General features: G+C 36.7%; 2 protein-coding genes across 6 annotated transcripts; one reads left to right on the top strand and one right to left on the bottom strand.

Moving 5' to 3' along the window:
* Window positions 1-3,869: 3,869 nt before the first annotated feature.
* LOC110764838 (putative helicase MAGATAMA 3) lies at window positions 3,870-20,843 on the bottom strand. 5 transcript variants are annotated; one of them, XM_021967875.2, is made up of 22 exons: window positions 20,442-20,840; window positions 19,319-19,803; window positions 18,810-18,960; window positions 18,549-18,720; window positions 18,231-18,373; window positions 17,626-17,832; window positions 16,526-16,717; window positions 16,213-16,248; window positions 14,236-14,321; window positions 13,986-14,033; window positions 13,201-13,312; window positions 13,022-13,127; window positions 11,501-11,598; window positions 10,410-10,502; window positions 10,240-10,332; window positions 8,664-8,717; window positions 8,488-8,546; window positions 8,292-8,376; window positions 5,893-6,255; window positions 5,387-5,509; window positions 5,206-5,295; window positions 3,870-4,338 (listed from the first exon to the last, which is right to left on the bottom strand). In XM_021967875.2, the coding sequence occupies exons 3-22, from the start codon at window positions 18,909-18,911 to the stop codon at window positions 4,126-4,128; spliced, it is 2,475 nt and encodes an 824-aa protein (XP_021823567.2). In that variant the 5' UTR covers window positions 18,912-18,960; window positions 19,319-19,803; window positions 20,442-20,840; the 3' UTR covers window positions 3,870-4,125. The 5 variants fall into 5 exon arrangements, with proteins under 5 accessions (XP_021823567.2, XP_088100533.1, XP_021823565.2 ...); XM_021967873.2 differs by having other exon boundaries at window positions 3,905-4,338; window positions 13,986-14,036; XM_088244407.1 differs by lacking the exon at window positions 5,893-6,255 and having other exon boundaries at window positions 13,986-14,036; window positions 20,442-20,841.
* Window positions 20,844-23,586: 2,743 nt separating this feature from the next.
* LOC110764867 (Fasciclin-like arabinogalactan family protein) lies at window positions 23,587-24,749 on the top strand. Its single transcript, XM_021967909.2, has one exon. It carries the CDS (start codon window positions 23,664-23,666, stop codon window positions 24,627-24,629), a length of 966 nt encoding a protein of 321 aa, XP_021823601.2. The 5' UTR covers window positions 23,587-23,663; the 3' UTR covers window positions 24,630-24,749.
* Window positions 24,750-26,330: the final 1,581 nt, after the last annotated feature.

Here is a 26,330-nt window from a genome sequence, read left to right as displayed (position 1 = left end):
TAGCTAACATGCAAGCCTAAATGGTGATCAATCATTCAAACTAGCATATTAACTTATAAGCATAATGAATAAGAACAAAAACCATAATTGAAACTTGGAAACTAATCAAACTTGAAACTAAAGAAAATAATTTACATAATGAAAAGTAAAGTGGAACTAAGAAAAACTTAAGGAAAATTTCAACACAAAAGATTTCATTACAACAATTGAAAACTAGAAAGAGAAACTAAGAGAATTTGAGGGAGAGAAGGGAAGGGAGCTCTAGAGAAGTGTTTGAGAGCTCCCCCCCTTGGGGTGTGTTTACAAGCTTGGGAAACCTCACTATATATAGGCCTAAGGAAGCTGAAAATCTGAATTAAGTATGGCTAATGCATACAACACTTGTTTTATAAAATCTGAAATGGTTGATGCACTTCACTAATGCATACAACACTTGCATTATAAAATCTGAATTGGTTGATGCACTTCACTAATAAATCCCACCAGCAGCCCTAGCTCATCTTCATGTCACCATGACCAAGCTTCCAACCAGAAATAATAGCTCATCCTGAGGTCAGCATGACCAGCAACTTCAAGGGCTTACGAATTGGGCTTCCCTTAAGCAAATTAAGACTTTAAGCACTCAAACTTGAAGTTCAGAATGTCTTCTTTCCAGCCATATATCATTTGGGCCAATCCAAGGTCGGAGGAGGAAGTTAAGGGCAAAACAAATTGCTAACTCATTTTGCGCGCTGATAAAATCCATCCTGAGCATGGCTCTGTGTTTGCTAGGTAACAGACTCCACAATTATCCAATGGGGCTGAATTTCGGATATGTTATAGTATACAACCATTGGAACAACTTTCATGAAGAATGTGGCCTCATCCGAGCTATGTAGGTTGCTGAAACAAAGCTTGCAATATGACCTACGAAACTGGGCTGGCAGGGGACTGTAGCCAAAATTGAGTTTGTCTTTAAGCTCTTCATCCATTCATCCAAATTAGGCCCTAACATGCATGGATTGCATCATTTACTATCCAAAGCCATCATTATTACCTAAAGCTCAATGAACTGAAAGATAAACACAAAAAGGATTAAAAGCACAAGTTTAACTCAAAAACATAACCAAATCATAAGCTAGAAGGGTACAAAATGATATACAATTATGAACCGATCAGCCACCAAATGGTTGATTAAATGGCAGGGCCTTCCTGTTGCAAATGCCACTTGGGAGGCTGCTACAGATATCATTACCCGTTTTCCTCACTTCCAGGCCCGAGGTAAGGCCTTTCTTAAGAAGGGGAGAATTGTTACAACCTCCCTTCTCAGACCCGCAAGCCCAGTATCACGAAGGCCCACTTGGTTATGGGACCAGTGTTCTTTGTTTTTCCTTAGCACTAAGAGAATAATACTGAGTAACATATCTACCTTGGGATTGTCGCCACTTGTCCCCAATCATCTAGGGTTCCCTTGTCTGTAACTATAAAGATGTAATGTGTCGTTTGTTTAGGCAGCTGAAATGACAATTGCAACTTTCTTTCCTTTCCTTACTCTTTCTTCAACGTCTTCCTTTACTATTTCTGCTCTTTCCATCTTTTTGTATGCCAGACCCTATCATACAAATATACGAACAAGCAAAAGGAGAAAGTAAAATGCTACATAAAGAGGAAAAGAAGCATCCCAAATGAAAACAAGTTGTACAAATCACATATCTGAATCGAAATTCAGAGATTCAAACCACAAACAAAGAGATCTACTAGGAGTCAGTGAGAGAGCCCATGTTCGCGTCTGGACAACATAATGGAAGACACACAGAGAGAGAGAGAGAGAGAGAGAGAGAGAGAGAGAGAGAGAGATGGGAGTCTGGTTTTACCTTGTGATATTCCTTGGAGGCCAACATGGAGGGAAGAAATCGGTGGGGGTGGGGGGTAGAGAAGAAATCTGGGGGGTGGGGAAGAAGAAGTCATGGGGGGAAGAAGAAATATGGGTGGGGGAAGAAATCACATGGGGAGGGAGAAGAAATCCCGGGGGAGGGAGGTTGGGGTTCTGGGCTGTGGTTCCGCCTCCGTCAAATCTCTCAGTTAGTTGCCTACGTGGCACTGTGGGTTATACATCACATTTTTTAATTTTAAATTGATTAAAATATGAATAAAATATTAAAAATTATCTCTCTCTCTCTCTGGGTTCTCCTGATCAAGCTCCAACACCCAACCCTCAAACCCATACCCATAGCCACCCTCCACCGTAGCGCAACCACCCAACAACCCCCCACCCCATAGAGCCCTCCCCCTCCTCCCACATTGTGTTTTTCACCAACAAACCCTCAAACCCACCCACAGATACAAACAATGTTTGAATTATTTTATTTTATTTTATTTTTCCAATTTGTTAGTTTTTGAATTTGCATAGAAAGAGAAAGAGAGAGAGAGAGAGAGAGAGAGAGAGAGAGAGAGAGAGAGAGAGATAAAGACTGGCAAATCTCGCCGGAAAGCACCGACTAATGACTGTAACAAGGTCTGTAGGATGGAGAGATAGTGGTCGGCGAGCTGGGTTCTGGGTTCGTTGTAGGCTGGGGTTCTAGGTTCTTTGTTCTTTTAGGTTGTGTTTCTCTTTTAAATGTTGGGATTGGACCTTGTTCTTTTGTACATATATGAAAAATTCCTCTAAGTCGATTAGATATGTGTTTGTCGAAGAAAATCACGATTTTCTTTTGGGGTTCTGGCTTCATTTGGAGGAAGGGGGCGATGGGGTGGAGGGTGGCTGCTATTGGCTATCCAATAGAAAAACCATGTTTGTGAAAACGTCTGGGATCGAACCTTGTAAATCATTTCCATCTAATTCAATACATACAAGGTTGCTGTTATTGGCTATCCAATAAAACACGAAAGAATTTAAAGGATTATCAAAAAGTTGAAGGACTTGAAGATTGGTAGAAGCTCTATGAGAGAGAGAGAGAGAGAGAGAGAATTTTAATATTTTATTGATATTTTAATCAATTTAAAATTTAAAAATGTGGAACCCACAATGTCACGTAGGCAACTAACAGAGAGATCTAACAGAAACTCTTAATAGCGGATCCACATTGTAAAAAATTTAAAAGACCGAGGTATGTAATTGTTAAAATTGAGAAATTATGGACTAACATGTCTTAAAGGTGTAACCATAGGGTACTAAATTGTAATTAACCCTTGTAACAAATTTAAAAGACCAAGATATGTTATTGTAAAAATTGAAAAGGTAGGGACTAACATGTTTTAAGACTGTAACTACATAGTACTAAACTGTAATTAATCCAATATGTAATCCAATAAAAAGGAAAAGACATATGAAGGGTTAATTACAGTTTAGTACCTTGTAGTTACACCCTTAATATATGTTAGTCCTGATTAATTTTTACAATAACTTAGCCCCAGTCTTTTAAATTTGTTACAATGTGATTCCACCATTAAGTTTCCGTCATATCTCTCTGTTAATTGCCTACGTGACTATGGATCCCACATTTATCTTTTTTAATTTTAAATTGATTAAAATATAAATAAAATATTAAAAAATAAATATATGCATATATACAGAAAGCTTCCATTGAGAGATCTCTCAAATAAGCTTATTTAAGGGACACCCTTGTAGGACACATTCCGTATTGTATTTCACTAATTCGAACCTCTATTTTGTATATACTCATTCAAAAATCATCTCTACAAAAAATCACTTGAATCCGATATCAGTTAACCATTCAATTAAATTATTGAAATTGTAATACTTTCTTGAAACACCGTATTCATTGATTTTGTAAAACACAATTGGATATTGAAACGGTTTCCGATTTGTCTAATTTTTTGCAAGAAATCATCCCTGCAAAAATTCATGCAAATTGAAAATTATTAAGGCATCTAAATGCGACCAACAAATCAATTAACACGGTGCTTTAAAAAAGTACTTAAATTTCAATAATTTAATTGAGTAGTCAAATGATATCGGATTCATGTATTAAATTAAATAGACCGACTCTAAATGTTGATAGTTTCTATTGATATACAAGAATTGTGAGTGGGGGTCTATGCATCTTAACAGCTGATGGTAGTGAAAACTACACAACAAGCTTCCCAAAATCATCGACGCCCCACTCTCCATAGTCATATTACAATTCAGTCATCGCCGCCATCACCCATGTCTGCCTCTCCGTCTCCATCTCCATAGTCATTGTCATCTCCCTGTGCTTGGTCAGCATCCCCAAAATTGTAGGAACCTGGATCGTTATCCAGCTCATCATTCTGAACTTCCTCCATGGAGGATTCTTTCTTGATTGCCATGGATTCCAGATTCTCATCTCTGAAAAATGAAGCATACGGCTTCGAAACCTGCATTAAAGATATACAAGTCACCACAAGACGTCATATGATTGAATCACAAATTTATGAATAACATTAAAAGATAAGTATTGGCTGGAAAGCAATTGTCCTAAAAGACGCCTTTGACATAACAAGATAAAAACAAAGTTGAAACAAGAAATTTTGTGCAGTAGACAAATTGGGAGAGAGATGTAGACTTGCGGTTAAATTCTTGACAGACCCATGTTGTAGTCGATAGTATACGATTATAGCCCCAATTTACTTCTCTTGCTTGGTTAAGAGTATAAAAGAAATCTGAAGATTGTAATAACAATGACTCAAGCTTAATATAAGTTGCCAACTCAAAAGAATTAGCAATAGGTCAAGGGAAACTAAAAAGAAAGTGGGGAGACCCAAAAGCTCATAAAAAATTGCATGGTTTAGAATTCTTGACCAACGATGAACCCTCCTATGCGGTTGGCCTAAATCAAACATATCGTCCCTTTGAATTCCATATTCGAAGTTGCGATTGGATCTATTCATTAAAAAGAATTGATTCAATACATTGGTGGAACAATGGCAGATTTCGGAACTGAGAGTAACTTAATAGAATGAATGCCGATTTTAGGAGCAGAGCCTACCCAAAGGTTCAGGCCGGATTGTAGGAAGCGGGCAATACGTTTTGGTATTAAAATGTGCACGAATTGTGTCTCTTGAAATCAAGTTAAAGTTCTCATGTTGAAGCATTGTTTTGTACTTTTCTTCTTTTATCATGTTAAGAGTATCCGACTCAAAACTGTCATTAATAATATTGAAGATGCCCAGGATTTTTCATATTGAGATGCGAAATTTAGAATGTTTGATGTGGGATTTTATACTCTTAAAAAGAATATTCACCTTAAATACAGAGTCTCTCTTTTCAGCACTTTCCACTAGGTTATTCCAATGCTCGTCACCCTTCCTTAATGTTGATGCAGATCCCACTACCTGATACAAAAAAAGCCAATGCGTAAAATGCATATTAGATGAAGTCAGTCAGTATATAAAACTTCATTCTTAACTTGAAATTATGACGAACCAAGATAGAAGATTTTGCTCTAGTGATCCCAACATTCATTCGCCGGAAATCAGCCAAAAACCCAATGGCTCCTTTCTCGCTTGCCCTGACACAAGAAAATATTGCAACATCCTTTTCACGTCCCTGAAAGAAACATTAAATATCTTCATATGCAAACTGCCAGAAGCTCAATAGTAGAGAGAGTTGTCAAAATGCTAAAATTCTTTATGTTTCACACCAGATCCCACTGATGGTTTTTACTCCCAAGGAGAAAAACTTCATATCACTAGTTTAATATAATGATGAGAATCATGAAATATCCTGCATGTCAACAACTCTATACAACAAACACCAAATGAGATATTCTATATTCCATTAAAGAAACGGATCTTGAAAACTTTGGAATCATAAAAAACCCTTGACAAGAAAAAGTTAAATCACCTTATAAACAGAAAACAAATGTCTAGTATTTCAACAATTAGAAGGCTGTATCCCAAAAAAACTATGAGAAGAAAAAGCCATCCTACCTGGCAACCATCAACAGTAGTAATATCCACTACTTTCTCAGACTGCACTCCAAAAGTACTTTTGAAACGTTCTTTCAAGAGGTTTACTTGTGCAGCATAGGGTGATATAATCGCGAACTGATGACTTGATTTAAGCTCTGGATATTTACTGACCAACTTATTGTACAAGAGCATGACAAATTCTACCTCGGCATCATTAGATTTACTTCCTGAGTCCTCCGATTCTTTTGCCTCATGTAAGTCAAAAAAGCAAAAGGGTCCAAAGCAGCGATAGTCATGCCAGGAACGCTTTGTCTGCTCTTTGACATTAGGACCATCCTCCAATGACTCTGAATAAAACTCTCGAGAAGGAAAGCTCCTAATCTGCTCAGGATTTTTTTTTTCCATACGTTAGGTTTTGAAATCTCAGTAGCAGAACCATATTTTAGTTTTAAAATGTGATAAAACAGAGATAGAAAGAGTCCAAACTCAAACAATACTACAGATAATATAATTAATATGGTTATTGCTTAGGGCCCAGGGGAAGCTCACTTACATATTTCTGTCGTATTTATTCAAGACTAGATTATTACTTACTGTCACATTCAGTTTCATATGTTGTAAGAAGTTTAACATCAATTCGGATATGACTGATGACTGCAACCATACGAGACTAAAGAGTAATTTATCTTTCTGCCTATATCGTGAGGTTGTACCATTTAATGAAATAAGGCATTAGGTATAATGTTTTCTTCTTGGTCAGAGCATAGGAGAAAAAATGATATGCTCTTCTCAAGGAGTCTTTTGACTCAAACTGTTCACCTTCTTACCCACACCAAACCCCGTTCAACCAAAACGGCACACAGAGTATAGTCTGATAAAAGAAACAGGCATGTCATCCCACTCCTGCCAACTAAGAACTCACTGTCACCCAAAACCTCCGATCCAGTTAAAGTTTTGTCTACATCAACATTTGGGGTGACTTTGGAAGCATTGATAGATACTTCCAAGTTACAGATGTTCTGAACTAATTAATGAAGTCAATTTTCCAAAGACATCATCAGAAAAAGTGTAGTTTTGTGAAACAACAGTGTGACCCAGATCGGGGTTGCAACTCTGGTTGAGATTTAGGGATTTTCTTTTCCTCCCTCTTTCTTCAGACAAATTTTCTCCTTTCGCTTTTTGTTTTTGAGTTATTTCTACGATTTATCTGGGAATCAGCAATAACAAGCCGTTATTCGCTGATATCGGCAATACAGTGGCAGGGGGAAAAAGCATTCCTCCTTTCCGATATGTCCACCGATGAATTGCCGATATCGGCGACATTTTCCTCCATGAATGTACCATGGCTTCTTCTCTCTATAGTTCCCCAAATAATCAATTTTTCTCATTACCTGCTGCATCACCTGGCCCAATATCTTTGGCATATTTGGTAATGTTTATTGAGAGATGTTTGTGCTTATACTATGGAAATCAGCCCAAGGGCATTTTCTGATGTATACTTGTGAAAATTAAAGCCAGGAAGAGAAACCAGATCAGGGTGCTTTTCAAAAGAAGCAGCAGCTGCAGTATCTATTTTAGACACTAAGCACAACTTATACAAATACTTTAGCACAAATTCAACAAAATAATATCAAGTAATTTTCAAGCTACAGATTGGCCACTTATGAACAGTAACTACGGAAATAGCAACAGAATCACCCAAACTGGTTCTTTGTTTGGGACTGGTTTTCCTAATTACTTGTACATATGTCAGTACCAGATAGTAGTTAGATATTTTTGTAATCTTCTAATTCTAAACATTCCAACATCAGTGAAAAAATAAAATGAACTTTAATTATTTACAGTTGCTTTGGCAATAACAAAAATCCCAAACTGTACCATTGTTCAAGACTTGTTTTCCTAATTTTACATGTGTCAATAACAGAGAGTTGTTAAATAATTTTCAGCCTTCTCCCAAAACATTTCAATATGAGTGAAAAATAAAATGAATCTTAATTCTAGTTTGTAAATCTAGTTATATATCAAATTTAGAAGTATATTATTCCATATCCGCTTCCTCGTAGTAACCATATCCTACTTCTTAGGATTGGCTTGCTTGTTCAAGCAGTGTCATGTTGTTGTTTGACAGGATATTGTTCCACATTCCAAAGTACCATTAACTTAATTTATATTTCTCGATTTTGTTGGTTTAAAACCATTTTTAAAAGCTTAAGAAATTAAGACATGGGCCCAACAACTATTTTATATGACAGTGATATTATTATGAACTGATCAATTTGTTCTAGTACCATAATGAATTCTATTGGTGTACCACAGACCAAAACCTTAAGTTATAAGAGAATATGGGGCATCAATTATTTTGTATTCTAACAATTTTCAGAAAAAGAAAAAAAACCAACAGAAGTTTCTGATCTAACCTCTGGATGCATTCGGTACTGCATCTTCAGCATGGTCACTGGATAACCAGCCCTTTGAAATCTCTCAAACAAACTCATTCCATACCTTCAACCAGAAAACACACAGAGAGAGAGAGAGAGAGAGAGAGAGAGAGTCAGATATTTAACCTACAAATCAATCAAATGACAGAAAAAAATCATAATCATCGTGGTTTACCCAAATTCAGCAGCAATGGGAGAAATTACAGTAGCTGGCAGTTGAACCGGGTCACCAATCTAAATGTTAAAAGATTCAAAATTAATCATGACTTGAAGCATAAATATTTTTAAAGTGCAAGACCTGGTGCACAGTAGAAATAGCGGTAACACAAACTACTTGCATCAGAAATTTACCAGAAATACTTGTTTGCACCCATTTGTCAATGGAACAAGAATAGCTGGTTCCACCTATATAAAGAATACATAACTAGAAGTCAACAAATTTTCATTCCAAATTACGAAACTCAACTACCTTCTATGCAAAACCAAACATGGATACGTGGAGAAATTAATTTCTAGTTTATATTTAGTATTGGAAAGGCACTTCATGGAGAAAAGAAAAACAAATAAGAAAACCAGCCATTCAACTATGGTAGTTAAATTTTTATTTTATGAGATACCAGAGTAGTTATATAATCGGTTAAAGTGAAAGATAGACATAAAATTTACGCACGAAATATTTCACTCACCATCCAAACAGTTTAAAGAAACACTTGCTGATTGAACTCTAAGATTGTCAACCTATTCTCCCATCAAGCACAGGTAACCTAATTCTGAACTAGAACGCCATCCAGCACAGCAACCTAACTTTCAACTACGGATGACCTCTATATTTTAATGGCGCAATTAGAACCTCATCCCCAATACAAATACATATATAAGTCCTGTTCTATTGAGAGATCCTCAAAGAACACAAATTTGGGGACACCTTCTGGGCCCACTCGTCATTGCATATGATCCGAAACCATCTATTTTTCATTTCTTCATTCATTCATAATCCTAAAAAATATTAGACAAATCGTAAACCATAAAGACAATTAATTGTGGTAAAACAAATAGATGAATACGGGTTCCCAGAAAACAAAAAAGGCTGAAATGAATTCATTTGATTAGATAGTTTATGGTTTGAGCTTTGAGCGAAGACCTAAAAACTTGACAGTTCGGATCATTACACTACAATACAGAGTGAGTCCTACAAAGGTGTCCCTCAAATAAGGTTATTTGAGGGATCTCTCAATTGAAGCTCCCTAGAAATATGGGGTCCTCCAAATTTAAGACTTGAGAATTCCAATGTCAAATCAATTAAAAATTAAACAGACAGCTAATTACTAAAATGCCACTCCGCTAGACTTTCAGAACAAAAAAGAAAAAGGAGGCTAGCTCTATGGTCACCATCACTAGCCACCATGGAGCAGCCATCCATAGGGTCTCCAATCCATGGGGAAGCAACTTCTTTTTCTTTTTCTTTTTTAACAATTGCCAGCTCCATTACTTTGAAAAAACAGCTCACCTTCATTTTTCTTCTTTATTTTATCTTTTAATTTGAAAGTTTTTTATTTGTCGGCACGACCATGTAAACACATTATAAATAAGAAATTTAAATACTTTCAAGTTCTAAGGTATGCTTCAGTATATACAATTTTTTTTCTTGGGTCAACAATATATACAAAGTTAGGAATTAAAGATTCCTAAAATACATTATTAAAAAAAAACCATAATCCAGACACCAACATATTTACAAATGGACGCATTGCTGCTAATGAGTCTTAATAATAAAAAATCCCTAAAATTCTAATACTCTCCATTATTGTTAACATGCTCTACATGGTCATCGACAGAAAGTCTAAATATAAGTAAGGAAATTGTTACAAACTAAAATTGTGAAAAAGCAAAAAAAACAAAAAAACAAATAAAGGATTGCACAACTTACAGCTTGTGCAGCTTCATCTATTATAACTACATCAAAACCGCGATTGTATTTACTGAAAAGAGGTGAACCACTAAAGCTAAGGGTAGAGAAGACCTGCCAATCATACATCCATTAAAAATTAAACTTAATGTGTAATCCTTCAGTTAAAACAAAATGCAAATGCAACATACAATAACTGCCTCCTCCAAAATTTCTGCTCGAAACCTATCAGCACCTCCATCTCTGTCTTTACTACCCCCCATGCTTCCTTTCTTTCGTTCTACCTGCAACAGGTTCCTTTTGATTAACTTCAAGTAACACATTTAAAAAAAACTGTCTGGTCATGTTCAAGTAACACAGATTTTACCACTAGGTGCATCATTTTTATAATCAGGCATCCATAACAGATAAGAGATAGAGATTCATCATTATTACCATATAGTAGATATCTAATAACTATCAAAACAGTATGATTTTCTACATGAAAAGTGAACATTCAGATGCAACAAACATTAAAGCTGTTCTCTGACTTTTAAATACGACAGAAAAGGCTTTATTCAGACCTTCCAGTCTGAATATTTTCCTCAGACTGAATCTTCAAGCACCCTTCTCTTTTGCATGTGTACACGTTAATTTTTGGCAGTGCTATTAGAAGAGCTAAAAGGGCTTCCAGATAACAAAAATTGCTTCTGGAAGCACTTAGTAGAAAAAAGGTAAAAGTGTTTTTGGGTTATAAAAGAACTTTTTAAGGAATCACCCAACAGGGACTTGATTCTACACTTTCAACAAATGGAAACCGTTATGGCACTTGATCTCATTCATATGGGTTTTGATTCTTTCAAGGTCATGTAGAGAATAATGTCAAATCCATAAAAACAGCAGTGACAAGAATCCATAAATTAGTCCATTGAAACCACCAATTAGGAAGAATAGGGGAAAAAAATATTGGAAAAGATAGCAGTGACAAGAATTGAGCAGTTTATTGGTCTTGACAGATCAGTCATCACCAATTGCATTTCGAAGAGGCAAAGAGTCTCTTGAGATTTCAGCACTAGTTAGAGAGAGAGGTCTCTTATCGAGTAGATTCTAGAATTATCTTCTAACAAAATTCAGTGGATAAACATTTGCAAGGCCTGTTGATGATCTAACTAACATTTTATCAACTTTTGATTTCGTTTAATTTGTACACATTCTATGGCACATTTATGTGTACTCTCAGTTAAAGGGTAACAATAATTATAAAGCGAAATTCAATGTTGTGTCATTTATGCCAGATACACACCATCTCATCCATGGACACTGCTTGGACTGAATGATGAGCCTTAAGACCAATCCGCACAATTTTGGGATTATATGAACGGTCACTTTCATCACGCACACCTGAGAACAGATTTAGAAAGAAAAAGAACTATTATATTTGGATGGAATCAATAGAACTATGTCCAAAGGAAAAGATCATATACAAATATGAGAAGAATCAAACACCAAGTACCTATAATCAGACATTCAAGTTCTCGAATTTGCAGGCCATGCTTCAAAAAATATCTGCTATGGTTTATGCGTCATGCCCTTAATATTTCCCATAATATTTTAACGGGTTGGGTCAGCCTCCATTTTGCACATTAGTGACAGTAACTAAAATCTTAAACAGCCTAAATTTTTTTATCTATAAATCTTTTTCTTATGACAATAAATCAATATGTTTATTATGTTTTGTTTGGTATATATATATACAGAAATTCTCCTAAGCGGACGTCCGGAAGTTATTATTGTTCGGCCGCCATGTATTTTCTATTGCCCCTCCCTACTTTCCTCACTATTTACAATGGCATCCACACGATAATAACATGCAAACATCCGGATGAGAGAATAACTGTATGTGTATGTACAGTCCCGATCTCTTGGACCACAGGAGTCCAAGAGATTGTGGTCACCCACCGTTGGATATTAATCCAATTGTTCAAAAAAGTTTCTTAAATGGAGTGCAAGAGTGAGTGAACCGTTGAATTTACATCCAACGGTGAGTGACCACAAATCTCTTGGACCCCTGTAGTCCAAGAGATCGGGATATTGTGTATGTATGTATGTGTATATATATATATATATATATATATATATATATATATATATATATATATATATATATATATATATATATCAGAAAGCTTCCATTGAGGGATCCCTCAAATAAGCTTATTTGATGGACACCTTTGTAGGGCCCACTCCGTATTGTATTTTACTAATCCAAACCGTCTATTTTGTAGATACTCATTTAAAGATCATCTCTACAAAAAATCACTTGAATCCAATATCATTTGACCACTCAATTGAATTATTGAAATTTTAGTACTTTCTTGAAGCACCGTGTTCATTGATTTTGTAGGACACAATTGGATATCGAAACGGTTTCCGATTTGTCTAATTTTTGGCAAGGATGATCTATGAATTTAGACTTAAAGGGTGTCCCTCTTATTTGAGGGATCCCTCAATAGAAGGGGATTGATTGAATCAGTTTGGATATATGTACTTGGACACGATAAGTTAACAAGTCCTGTTTAGGTTTAGAATATTTTCACATCTAAGCACGCATACACACACACACACACACACTACTATTGGATTATACTTTGTCTGGACAGAATAAAAATTATGCAACTTGGAATCAAGCTACAAGAGAATTTTTTATCAACATAGAACGTTTTACAAAGAAACTGAAAATGTACCCAGCAGTGTACCAAAGATCAGGAGCATGAATAATTTAGTGGAAAGAGCCTGGGAAGTGTAAGAGAGAAGAGAATTGTACCACTGTTCAGAACACGCAACACAATCTCATCGAGGGCAGAGTTTGAAGGAGCACACACAAGGACACGTACGCGGTATTTACGACTAGAATTGACTACTTCTGGTTTCTGAAAATTGCATATGGTTAGCAGACAGGGCTATCTCAGATTACAATAATTTAATGCAAAGACTTGCACTTACTAACTCATTTCCAGTGGTCGGAAAAAAACCATCATCACCATTAACAGGCATTATTTCCTCTCTAGGATTGCAACCACTAAGCCAGGGAGATGCTAATCGCCAATGATGGAATCTGAAAAAGTACAAAAGATTACTATAACCCATGGAACATTACATATTAATATAAGGGCTGCGCCTGCTATGATGTTGAATCAAAGTCCAAACACCTCAACATTTCTTCAGGAAAGATTGCAAGCACCTATGATTTGGATGTACGATTGTTACATAGGATATTTAAATCTCAAATAATGAGGACTAGCCTTCCCATTTTCTATGCCTCTGCTTACTATTTCAAAGTCAGTGAAGGTAACACCTCTATATGCAGCATGTAAGTTTGTTATTTGGAGGCAATGAACAATATTTCGAGATTATCCATTTCTTCTGAGTAATTCACAATTCTAAGGTTTGCGGCCTTATTTTTTTCAATAAGGAGCGATTCTTGTTCCTACCACAATGATTCTAGAAATCTAATTCATCAATATTTTCCTTTATCTTCGACCATTTCAGTTGTTTCAGTATCTGTATTGACTGCTTTCACTTACACATATCCCTCTTAATCCTCCCCTTACTGCTCTATATCATTGTACTTTTCTCTCAATCTCAATAAATTATTAATCTAACTTTTCTCACCAAAAAAGCAGCACGAAAAATATATATAAAGATAGTCATTCAAGATAATATATTATAAACGGACAACTCCAAATATCATCATCAAATATGCAAAGAAGAATTCAGTAAATACATACTTCTCCTGAACAGTTAACTTTTGCTGACGCTTTATGGTTTGTGACCCGCTGCTGCAAAAGAAGGAAGCTACATATAAGCTAAAGAGAATTGAGATTTAAAAAGTACAGATGGGTAATACCCAATTCTTCATGTCTCACAACCACAAAAAGAGTCTATTCCTAGGCATAATTTCTTTTCTCCAAGTTCCTAGGATTTTCTTAATGGTTGACAAGAATTATTACAAGCGTTGTAAAGAGGGATAGTTTTAACCTGGAGTGCACTCTTGCTGGTGTTGCATGCAAAATGGCACTAAGAAGCCCAAGGATAGTTTGTGTCTTCCCTGTCCCTGGAGGACCCTAAATGGAAGCTTGAAATCAGCATCCACATACTATAAGTACATGAGAACACAATCTTACACTTATTGAAAGAAAATGTAGATAGCTTATCCTCATAATAGCTCTATTCCTTATTCCTTTAGATACAATTAAATAATAAACAAAAGCATCAAGGAAGCCATGAAATTATGTAGATAAGCAACAAGCAAGCTAATTTAAGAGGAAAAAAAGGTTAAAAAAACAGACTAGTATGAATTAAAGAAACATTTTTGTCATCAACGTATATATCCAGCACAAGAAATTAACTTTAACTCAATAACAACATGCATAAAACCTTTAGAGGACAGGCTATACACTACATCCACAGACACAATGAAATACACAGAGGGGATACTTGGCCATACTACCCCATATTTCCTTCTTACAAACTGACCACGCTATTTTTAGGACAGAACGGCAATTTGAATTTCATAATAACCATAAACTTCAGATAATTAAATATGACTAACAGGACTATAACAGACAAATTCATACAATTTCTACAATTTCAGTCCTATGAACAGGAGGGAATTTAGACTTCGTTTGTTTAATTTTTCAGAATGATTTACTTTTATTGTTTGAACTGTAATTGGAGACTTTTTATTATTTTTGGACTTGCTACATAAATATGCCTTCCTTTTTTTTAAAAACGAAAAAATTGCCTTATTGTGGTTGGACATTAGTTTTGGCAGGTATATTGAGATTATAGGAATAAAATTGACCCTACTTTTCCCCCTCCCTTCCTCCCCATCCTTTTGCTTCACCCTTCTTCCACTTCTTCTACATCTTTTTCTTTACCTCTCAAAATTCTTCTACACTCTACATCAATGCACTTGCAGATCTAACTACAAGAAGACACGTGTAGTGTCCACAATATGTTTTGCTAGTTTTTACCTCTATTTTCTGTTGCAGGATTTGACAAGAGTTGTCAACTAAATCTTTATTTTAATTGATGCCTTCTTTGACTCTTTTTCTTTCTTTATCCAGGCAACAACGCAAATAGACAGATATAGAAGCTATAATTGTACACCATGATCTAATCTATGGAAGCATTGGTTTATACATTCCATTTAGTGTCAACTCTCACAATAAAAATTACGCTATATTTTATTGAGTACCACTTAAAATTTCAACTCAATCATGCCCTTAGGCCCTAGGCAATACACATGCTACAATGGTTGGGAAAGGGTCATGAGCCCACAGGGGATGAGCTAACTCCAAAAACCCATCCTCAGTTCAGATTGTAAGCTGCAATTTGCCTTTATGAAGCCCAAATTGCTAGCAATCTTCTGTCAGCCATACAGAAAATTAGTCCTCAGACCTTGGCAAAGGAGGGAAAGACTAAATAAAGCAATCTCACTAATATAGCTATCACACTAATGTAGTAGATAGTGCAAACTTCTCTTGAGTTGTTTTAGGACATTTGGGAATACTAGAACAAAATGCATAGGAAAACCATAAGTACTAATTTCGCCAACTAATGTATGTTACTCAAAAAGTCACATACTCAAGGAAACCGCACCATATAGTCAAGTTGCTATTAATAGGTTCCCTCAGGCTTTGCTCTTACCTTGCCATTAGCTTCAATTACAATCTTTATTAATTCCTTGGTTTGGGCAGAAGAGCAATGTCACTCGATCATTATCAAACTCACAGCATTATTCACTAAACTAGCAAACTGATACTCTATTTAATCTAAACAAGATTTCAAAATAGCCGTAAAATAATCGACCACAACTATGCCTAGGACGATGTTAGAGATATTGAATTGGAAAGCTGGAATCTTCATCAAGAAACAGTGAGATAGAAAGAAGTAACAAGCTTGTATTATTATATACATCTAAAATAATTGCCAAAAAGACATAAAGAGAACCTGTATCAGGATAAATGGTTTACGCGATAGACCGGCCTGCAGCAAACATTAATGCTCTTTCATTAATATAAGAAGCAAAATCCTTTTACAGAAATTCAACAGAGATAAAGCTCCAAACACAAACACACACGCAGAGTTGAAACATCTCGAGGGTTTTTACAAGACTACTATACACAAGCAACATCTTTAACAAGGTCAAAATAACCAAATTCCATACACAATGCCCAAAACATGCCAGGATCATATATGAGAAGTTTGCAAAAAAGAAAACTGCAAAACAACAAATACATGGAAAACTTTAGTAGCAACTCACTTGTATGGCGTTTTGTTGTGATTCATTAAGATTGTCTTTTATAAATTCCTCCAGAGGCCTAGAAATTTTCCAGGCTTGGCCTTCTGAATCGATATTTTTCTCAGCAGCTCCAAGAATTATATCCTTAAAGGGCAGAGAGCCAATTGACCATAGAGCTACATATTCACGAGCAATAGTTGATAAACTGCAAATCTGAAATATATATTACATTCACCAAAACCATGTGAGGACTAAACAAGAGAAATTTATGTCTTTAAATAAAAGAGAACATCAATGCCTGAAACAAATACACAGAACAAGAAAACAGACAGTTTCAATAGTTCCAAATAAAGTCTGTCTGTTTACCACTATTCCCAGGAACTTAAGCTGCTCGGATATGGACCAACAATTATTTGATGCTGTAACACTACCCCTTACATGTCGGTTTCTCTCCACTAGAGCTTGACATGTAAAATTCAACTTATAATGGAAGATTGCAATTGCATAGATTCAGTTGCAGGATTTATTAACTCTTATTGATAGAGCTTGACCTAATTTAAAATTATTCATCGACAAAATAGTGCAAGAATCGCAAATCAAATGACCAAAGAAATGAAGGCTACTTTGTTTAATAAGGAAAATGTGAATGTAGGAAAACTAAAAGGCATGAAATTTTCTGAACTTGTAAGATTCTTATTTAAATCCAATAGCTTAACTACTTACAAAAATAAGGATCTCCTAAAAGAACATTCAGGCACAGGATCACCTATATATATATATATTCAAGTGATTTTTTGCAGATATGATCTTTGAGGGAATAGCTAAAAATTAAAAGGTTCGGATCATTGAAAAACAATGTGTGGTGGGCCCTACAAGGGTGTCCCTCAATAGAAGCTCACTATATATATAGTGAGTTTCTATTGAGCTGTCATCCATACATACATACATATATATATATATATATATATATATATATATATCAATTTAAAAAACCATGTCATCCACATTACAAGAGCTGTACTCATATATTTTTCAATCTGTATAAGCAGAAAGAGATCTGTACAAAAAGAAAAAAAACATCATGCAGCAAAAGAAAAGTACATAGTTACTAAAAGCATTACCTTTCGAGTGACCAAAAACCTCTCTCCTTCAATACTAGAAGTAACTAATGACTTTACGTTTAACAACCTTGGACAAGTTTCAACTGCATCTGTCTTCAAGTTTTTGACTTCTCCGGCCAAATACATTCTAATCCTAAAAGAACTCGCCTGACGACTTTCTACCAATGCAAAAGCATAGACTGTTGGGAGTTCTTCCTTGTCTTGATGCTGTAATAACAAATTCCATGAAAAGAGTAAGGAACCCTAATATAAATTTATTAATTGTCTTACATGAAGAGTCTTTTTTCTGCTAAATGGAACCTACAGTGCAAAACTGAAACCTATCATTCCCACCATAAACCATGTCTTGTTATATAACCAAGCCTAACCACTCAATATTCCACCAACAATAAAAACAGTGTCCCAAGATTCATTTTCCAGAAATCAAATTTGAAAAACCGTACATAATCAAAATTATTCCAAATTTGTTATGCTAATAGATTACTGAGCCCATAACTATTTTCCTAATAATGGAACAAAAGAGTATGGTACAGCTTGGGGAACACTATGTGACAAATGCAAGAGAGACAACAGATAATTAAACACAATCAGTTGAATTTGATTACATTTGGTTTCAAAAGAAGCAAAAGATCATTCTGTGATATTGCTTCCTTGTCATCCATGTCGATCTTCTCATAGGTAAGAGTTGCTAAGTGAAACCCATCAACTTCAGTGCACGCCACAACCAAATTTCTCTTGGGGTTTAGTACTGCAGTGTTCCATACAGAAACAAATTAAGAGTGAGAGTAAATTCACAAAAATATACCTAATCCCAGGATAAATGTTTAAGACTGTTGAAACTCAAAACCAGCATAAATTGAGTGATGAACAGAATTCTCTCAGAAACCACACAGAAAAGGGAAAGACGAAAAGAAAATGAATACATTGATTCTCGTCTTTGCTCTGAATAATCTGAGCTTTGACTTCTTCAAAAAGAAGGGGTTCATAAGTAGAGATATAGTCATCCACATCTTTGTAGGTGTCTTTCACTTTTCCCATTCCTAAACCGTCATCTATCTGTCCCTTATTCTTCTTCTTATTCTTCTTCTCATTCTTCTTCTCGTTCCCAAAAAAAATTTCAAAAGCATCAATTTAATATAAAAAATCAATAATATATATATGACAGAGAGAGAAAGAGAATTTACAGTTAACTCTGTGAGGAGGCCGTAATAGTCCCAACCGAGAACAATCTTGTGGAAACGAGCAATGGGAGCGGCTTCCTGAAGCTTGTCTTTGTCCACCGCCATTGACAGAGAGAGAGGTCTTAGTAAAGGTGACGGCGAGAGAGCTGAGAGGCTGAGAGCAGATAGATCATAATTATTATCTCAATATCAGTATATAAATTTTAAGTACTAATACGAAACTTAAAAAGAAAGAACAGAGCATAAAATAACAGAGTCATGAGCCAGCTGCCACAGAAAATAGACTGGTATTGCAGCAAAACTAGGAGAAACACCAGATCACCCTACGAAACCCATCACTCTCTCCCTCTATCTCTCACTCACTCTCTCTTTCCCTTTCTCTACTCAACCTAAAAGCCGCAAGGAACACAAAGCCCCAATCTCATAGAACGACAGAGAAAAACCCTAATTTCAGAAAATTAGAGTACTTGGAAACCCGAAAATCAGAAATGCAATGAAACTAGTTAACTTACTGATGAGTGGCCGATACGTATACGGATACTATACGGCTCGATACGTGCCAATCAGTGGCGGAGCCACAGTGGGGTCAGTGGGGTCGCACGACCTCTTGGAAGCTATGGAAATAAGCTTAGAGGTCCCTTGGAGCTGCACACCAAGTGCTCGACTAAATGACTGAAGAAGAAAGAAGGGTGCTGTGCGACCTGAAAAAGAAGGCTGTGCGTGCAGGTCCTTTTTATTTATTTAAATGACCTAGCGACCTGAAGAAGAAGGCTGTGCACGCGGGTCCTTTTTATTTATTTAAATGACCTGGACCTCGTTTTGGGCCAGGTCTGAATTTTTTTTTTTCAAATTGAAAATGCCCAGCGTATCCTTCATTTCCAGCACCGATAAACTAACACACTCAAACATAAACATTGTTTCTCTAATTCTAACAGATGCAATTCTAATAGTGCTTAACACCCTGCAATTCAACCACCAGATTTGAACCATTCATCATCTGCAAAAGGGCAGTAATCAATTATTTCCACCTCTCCCAGGTGACCAATAACAGATAAGAAGAACCCATTTACTTTACTACTCTATCAAATGAAACCAAATAGAAATATTCCAACCACCCAAATAAAGAACTGTAAATGAGGTCAATTTACAGAATGATAATTGACAATTAAGAAGTGGTTTAAAAATCAAGTTTGTTGTATACAGTTTCCCAATTACAATTAATAATACATATCATTATAACAATGCTCCAAAAGAATATAGGAAACCAAATATATTACTGTGTTTCCAATCCTTCAAAATTCAGCAGTTGGTTATCTCAATAATTTACCAAACAAAATGAAAGGTGGGTTTTCGATTTCTGAAAGGCAAATAAAAAGTGATATTCAATGGATTCAATTTGATTCTCATTCCCACTTGTTTCTTCAGCAACCAAACAGATATGAGACTAGCATGTAAGAAAATACTCGAATCTGTTCGCCGCAAGAAGAGCAATTCCCGGAAAACAAATCCAAGAACTGACGGAGAATGCTTCAAGATCCAATCAAGTTGAATTATTTGATAATCCAAACCCATCAAAACATGCATGCATTATGGAATGGACATTAATTAATTGGATTTCAAGAACAGAGAACTAACCTCAAAGGAGTCTCCAAAGGCCAAGCTTGAGATACAAAATCAATTGAAAGAAAGAACCAAGCTCACTACTGAGAGTGTATTCTTATAAAATCTTTGTTGGGTACCATGAGGCGGTGGTGGGCCACTCAGTACTCAACCGAGCAAGCCGGTAAAGGCTTCCTTTGAAACGGTGGAGAAGAGAAGAGGGGAAGAGAGAACAGAGAAGCGAGAGAAGAGAGAGGAGAGAAGAGAGAGGAGAGAACAGAGAAGAAAGAGAAGAAAGAGAAGACGAGAAGAGCAGAGGGGAAGAGAGAGAGAAGAAGAAGAGAGATAGCTGGAGGCGTGCTCTCTGGCTTCGAAACTCATGTCTGGGGTTGGGTTTCTAAGCCCTAATTATTTGGGACTTGGATCCAATGCCCATATCCAGTCCTAGACACACTTTAAGCTCACCAAAAAATGACTAGGACTCATGTCCATTTTAATTGAAAATATCCAGTCCAGTCCAGCGTGAATATAATATAAACTGCCAATCTTTCATAATGCACAGAACGCCTTATTTGTCCTTAAAGAATAATAAAAGCCATGTAAGGTCTGCCTCATACAGTGTGTATTTATGCATGTTTTGTATGTGCGTTTATGAGACTAAATTCTAGTGTATAAAGATCTCAGTTGCTGGTACATTAGTGTGTAATTAAAGAGCTGAATAACTGGTGTCCTCTTGGCCAAAATTTTTATTGGGACTTTTACACTAAGACCCCTTGTGGTAAGATTCCTGGCTCCGTCACTGCTTATCGGGCTACAATCTTGTAAAAAAAATTCTTATTGGACTGAACGCTCCAAAATATTAGGACCCTAGGTCTTAGGGCCAGTTTGAAATTGCTGTTATTTTTAAAAAAAAAATTGTTTCTGTTGTACTTTGAAAATAATTAGCTATAAAGTAAAGCAGCTCCATATTTGGTAAACAATATTTTTAAAGTGTTGTTAGTACAAAAAGTAGTGTCAAAACTGTTTGGTAAATTTTAATATAAAATTGTTATAACTATGAATAATAACTAAAATAGACATGATGTTGAAAGTGTTATGCGTTAATCATGTGGTGGTAGTGGTGGTGATGGTTGAAGTGGTGGTGAAAGAGATGGAGGTGAAGGTGGTGATGGTGATAAAGGAGGAGGTGGTGGTTGTGGTAGTGATTGTGGTGGAGATGGCGATTGTGGAGGTGGGGGTGGAGGGGCAGTGGTGGTGATGGTGATGGTAGAGGTGGTGGAGGTTGAGGAGGAGGTGGGGGTGGCAATTACGGTGCGGTGGTAGTGGTGGTGGAGGATGTTGTAGTGGTGGGGGTGATGGTGGTGGTGGAGGTGGTGTCATTTTAAAAAATTAATGATGGTATTTTGGGAATTAAAAAAATTAATTAAAAGCTCATCTCTACTTCTTTTGAAAGCAACTTTGAAAAGCAACCCAGAGCAAACCCATCCACACACACCTTTCTCCTCTCATGCAAATACCCTTGGAAGAAACAAACCCATCCTACCCCCATCTCAGCCTCCCCAGCCATCGTCCCTTCTTATCCCTTGACCAGCCACACCCAACCTATCTCACAAACCCATCCCTATCCTCCGCATATCAACCCTACCCACCTAGCCTCATCTGCCTCCCCACCCACACAGCCCCACCTCGATCTCCCTAACATGCACACCTCCTCAACCCTCAAACCCAGTAGCCCCAACCCACCCTAGAGCACCTCTTTAATTGGGGTGTTGCGAAGAAATTGACAGTGGGAAATGGATTTGAAAGGGAGATAGGAGGAGGAAATGGAAATGAGTTTTAGGCCTCGTATGCGGTGTTTGACACATGAGGATTAGATGTTATGGTTAGCTGATAACTTAATAGGTTCTTATGGGATCTGATTATATGGCTATGAGGTTGGATTGTATACTATTTTGCGCATGTAATTGAATGTTGAATTTCAAAATTGTCTATCTGGATCTATTAATTTGCAAGAGATATATTAACAGATTGTGGATGGCTTTGAGGGTTGGGGAGGTGCTGAAAGAGGGTGGAGCTATTGAAATTTATACATAAAAATGTCAAGTTATGAGTGTGTGCTGTAGGTTGGGTGATTGGGTGGGGGGTTTGGATTGGATTTGTTGCAAGAGGTTGTGGCTAGACATATGCCGTATACGGGACTAGTTGGCGGATGTTTGGTGTTTTTGTTTTTGAGAAGATGGTCGGAGGATGAGGCGCGTCTAAAGACAGAGAGAGGGGGGGAAAGAGGAAGAGAATGAGAGAGTATGGATTTTTTTCTCTATATTTTAAAATTTTAAATTTTAAATTTTGTTTAAAGAATTGTTTAATATAGTTTATTATGTTTTTATTTTTAATTATTAAAATATTTAATTATATGTCACCAATTTAATTAGTGGATAATGATTAATGTGTACAAAATTACAAAAATAACTCTGTCATGTCATCAAAGTTAACAGACTTTTGGACAAAATTGGTGACAAAGGGCAAAGTGGGTCACCAAACCACGTTCAAACGGGGTAAGTAGGCCACTTTAAGTTTGAGGGGGCAATGGTGTAAATAAGCGTTTGAAATAATCAAGATATTTACTTTTACCAAACGGGGCCTTATTCAGCTCATCAAATCGCTTGTACTAGGGTTTAGGATTGGGCATTTCAACTCAAAAATTGGCCAAAACCGATCTGCTTGATTTGGTCCGGTGTTTTATTTTTATTTTTTGAAATTCGGTGGATAACCAAACCAAACCGGTCTATTCGGTTAGGTTTGCGGTTTGCAAATAACCAAACCACCGGTTTCTCTGAACCACGGTGTAAAAATGTTAATAATCGAGAATGGTGTAAAAATGTTAATAATTGAGAAATGTTGAAGGTAAGGATTTTCGAACACCCTCTACCTCCCACTTGCAGCGCCAGCTCCAAACCAATGCACCAAGCAACACGGTTGTGAAAGATGGCAAACCGTAACCAACCTAACGGCTCCGCTCTCCAGTGTGCGAGAAATATTAAAATGACATTTCTATCCTTCTAGTAAAAGTTGAACGGGCAATCAAGTGAGGGCTATGATCGTCATTGAAGAAGATGGCAAATTCGTAATATAAATATCTACCAGCAGGTACCACCAAGTTGTTACAACAAGAAATCAAAAGCCCGCCAAAACCATTTCGTCTTCATCATTCTCTGTTTCTTGAAAAACAGCAGCTCTCAGTTTCTTGATTTTGCTTCAATGGCGCTCAAATTCCGTACACTCTCACTCACCATCCTCCTCCTTGTGCTCATCGCCTTGATCATGCTCCCCGACGGCGTTGTCTCCCTCACACCCCGAGAGTACGATTCGATGCAGCGAGTGCTCCGAGGCCACGGCTACAACCTGATGTGCAACGCCATGGCGACGTCAGATCTCCAGTGGCTGCTCCTCACGCTCCCGGCGAACTCGTCCTTCACGATCTTCGCTCCCACCGACGCCTCCCTCTTCGCGCTCGACATGATCCAAACGGCGTCGTCCTACACCGACACCCTCCGCCTCCACGTCGTCCCTCTCCGCCTCTCGCTCTCCAACCTCCGCTCGCTCGCCGCTGGCTCCTTCCTCCCCACGCTCCTCCCCTCCAGCGCTCTCCGCCTCGTCTCCGCCCGCCCCCTCTCCGTCTCCGGAGTCGACGTCGTTTTGCCCGGCCTCTTCTACTCCCGCCACCTGGCTGTTCACGGCCTCGGCGGCATTCTCAGCCTCGCCTCTCTTGTTCCCTACGGTTCCTCCCACTCGCCGGTTCAAAAGGTCGAGCCCATGTCCACGTCTGACTTCAACGGTACAGATCTCTCTCCAGTGATCGCACCATCTTCGGTGAATACTGGATCTCCGTCTATCTCGCCGGCGTTTGTCTCGGAGGACGAAATTTCGCCGGCGCCGGCGGCACCTTCGCCTATGTGGGCAAATTCGGTGGCGGAGAGAGCTAGGGTTTTGTTGATGGAGATTAATGCAGATACAGATCATGAGAAATCGAAGTCGATCTCCGACGCCGGTGAGATCTTTGGCGGCGAATCTCCACCGTTGATGATGGAAGCGCGACCTGAGGAAGTTAACAAGCTGGAGAAATGTGGAGCGTTGGATGGGATGGCCATCGACTGCTTTGTGCCAGAAGGAGCTGCCGGATTGGACCACATCAGCGCTCATCATGTGGTTCGTGTTTCGACCTGATCGGCACGTGGTCAAATCTTGACGGTCCCTGGTCATGTTGTGCAGACTTTACGTACGTAAGGTTCGGAATTGTAATAAATGTTTTTGTGTCGATTATTGCTTTTGGAGAAAATGGATCAATTGTTTGCTATGCATTTGCGTTTTAATTGATCAATATTGTTGAATATGTTTTGATTCATCAAGGTATTAATTCTTTACAATAATTAGAGAAATTGCAATGGTAGTTAAAGTTTAATTAGCATTTTTTATAAAAATTACAAATAAATAAATAAAATTAATTAGAATGGCCATGGATAGAGTACAAATAGAGCACAGAAGTAATGCAATGGGAATATTGGACAAATGGTTTCTCTGCAAGAATGCAAATATTGATGGTTAATTTGATAATTTAGTTTTATTAATTGTAATGCTTGCTCTTTTTTTTTGGTCATTCACTATTATCAATAGGAAAAAGGAGAGGGGAGTATTACATTATATTGCCTCAACATTCCCGTTTTGCCATGTCTCCAAAATGAGCCTGCCATCTCGTGCTCATGTTGGGTCTTAAGTGAATTATCTTCATGTCCCCTTTTAATTTTCTTTTGTTTTTTTAAATATTTTTAATTAATAAAAGACATGTTATACTATTATTTTCCTAATAACCAGTAGTTTTACTTTATTTAGGATTTTATTGCACATTGCTTCTTCTTCAAATTGGTTAAAACAATTCATCTTAAGGTTAATATAGTAACAAGATAGTAACTAGAGGTTAATATAGTAACGAGATAGTAACTCGAAAAGTTTTGTCATAAATGAATTATCTTTTTGAAGAACTGAAATGAAAGTACAACTTTTTTGGGGGTCGTCAATGAATAATTACTTTATTGAAAATTGCAACTATTAAGCACCTCATCATTATGAACTTCCTCCATCGACGAGGGTTCTTTCTTGACAGCCATGGCTTCCAGATTCTCATCACTGAAAAATGAATCATAAGGCTTTGAAACCACCAGAATATGTCAATATATGATGAAATCATAAGGCTTTGAAATAAATAATTGCAACATCCATTACACGTCCCTGAAAGATACATTAAAGATCTTCAATTTATTCACAAATTCAAACTGTCTCTATGTGTTAATATATTTTATGTTTCCATGGGACTGGATTAGCAAAACAAATGACCATCACATCAGCTCCACCCGCTGCTTTTTCCTTCTCATTCTCAGTTTCCATGGGACTGGTTTAATGAATCATGAGATATCCTTGATCTCGAAAAAACTATCCAACAAATGACATATTCTTGATCTGGACAACTATCGACGGTAGTAATATCCACTACTCTCTGAGACTCCACTCCGAAAGTACTTTTAAAACGTTCTAATTATTTAGTATATTATGTTTTAATTATTATTTAGTATTAAAAAAAAGATCACAAAATAATTTAAAATAATTAATTACTATTTATTAAGTAATTCATAAAATCAATAAAATATTTAAATATTCAATAAAGATGACTAAGATATTACTTAATTAGATATATTAAATTGAAGAAGTTGGCCAAAAAATTAAAATAAAGAAACTAATTATATATATATATATATATATATATATATATTTTATTGAAAATAAATATAAACTTAGTATCTTTAGGTCAATAAATTTATAAAAAAAAATTACTTTTTAATAATTAAATAATATCTTAGCTTTATTTAATCACTT

The sequence above is a fragment of the Prunus avium genome, chromosome 1, assembly GCF_965620075.1.
Source record: "Prunus avium chromosome 1, drPruAviu1.hap1.1, whole genome shotgun sequence".
In the NCBI taxonomy this organism is placed as follows: Eukaryota; Viridiplantae; Streptophyta; class Magnoliopsida; order Rosales; family Rosaceae; genus Prunus; species Prunus avium.
This window is presented reverse-complemented; position numbering and strand designations above follow the sequence as displayed.

Coding starts and splice junctions, on each gene's coding strand:
- LOC110764867 (XM_021967909.2), top strand. CDS start 23,664: ATGGCGCTCAAATTCCGTACACTCTCACTCACCATCCTCCTCCTTGTG.
- LOC110764838 (XM_021967873.2), bottom strand. CDS start 18,911: ATGGCGGTGGACAAAGACAAGCTTCAGGAAGCCGCTCCCATTGCTCGT. Junction 16,249..16,525: donor CACAACAAAACGCCATACAA/GTGAGTTGCTAC, acceptor TGTTTGCTGCAG/GCCGGTCTATCGCGTAAACC. Junction 14,037..14,235: donor CCAGCAAGAGTGCACTCCAG/GTTAAAACTATC, acceptor CTTCTTTTGCAG/CAGCGGGTCACAAACCATAA.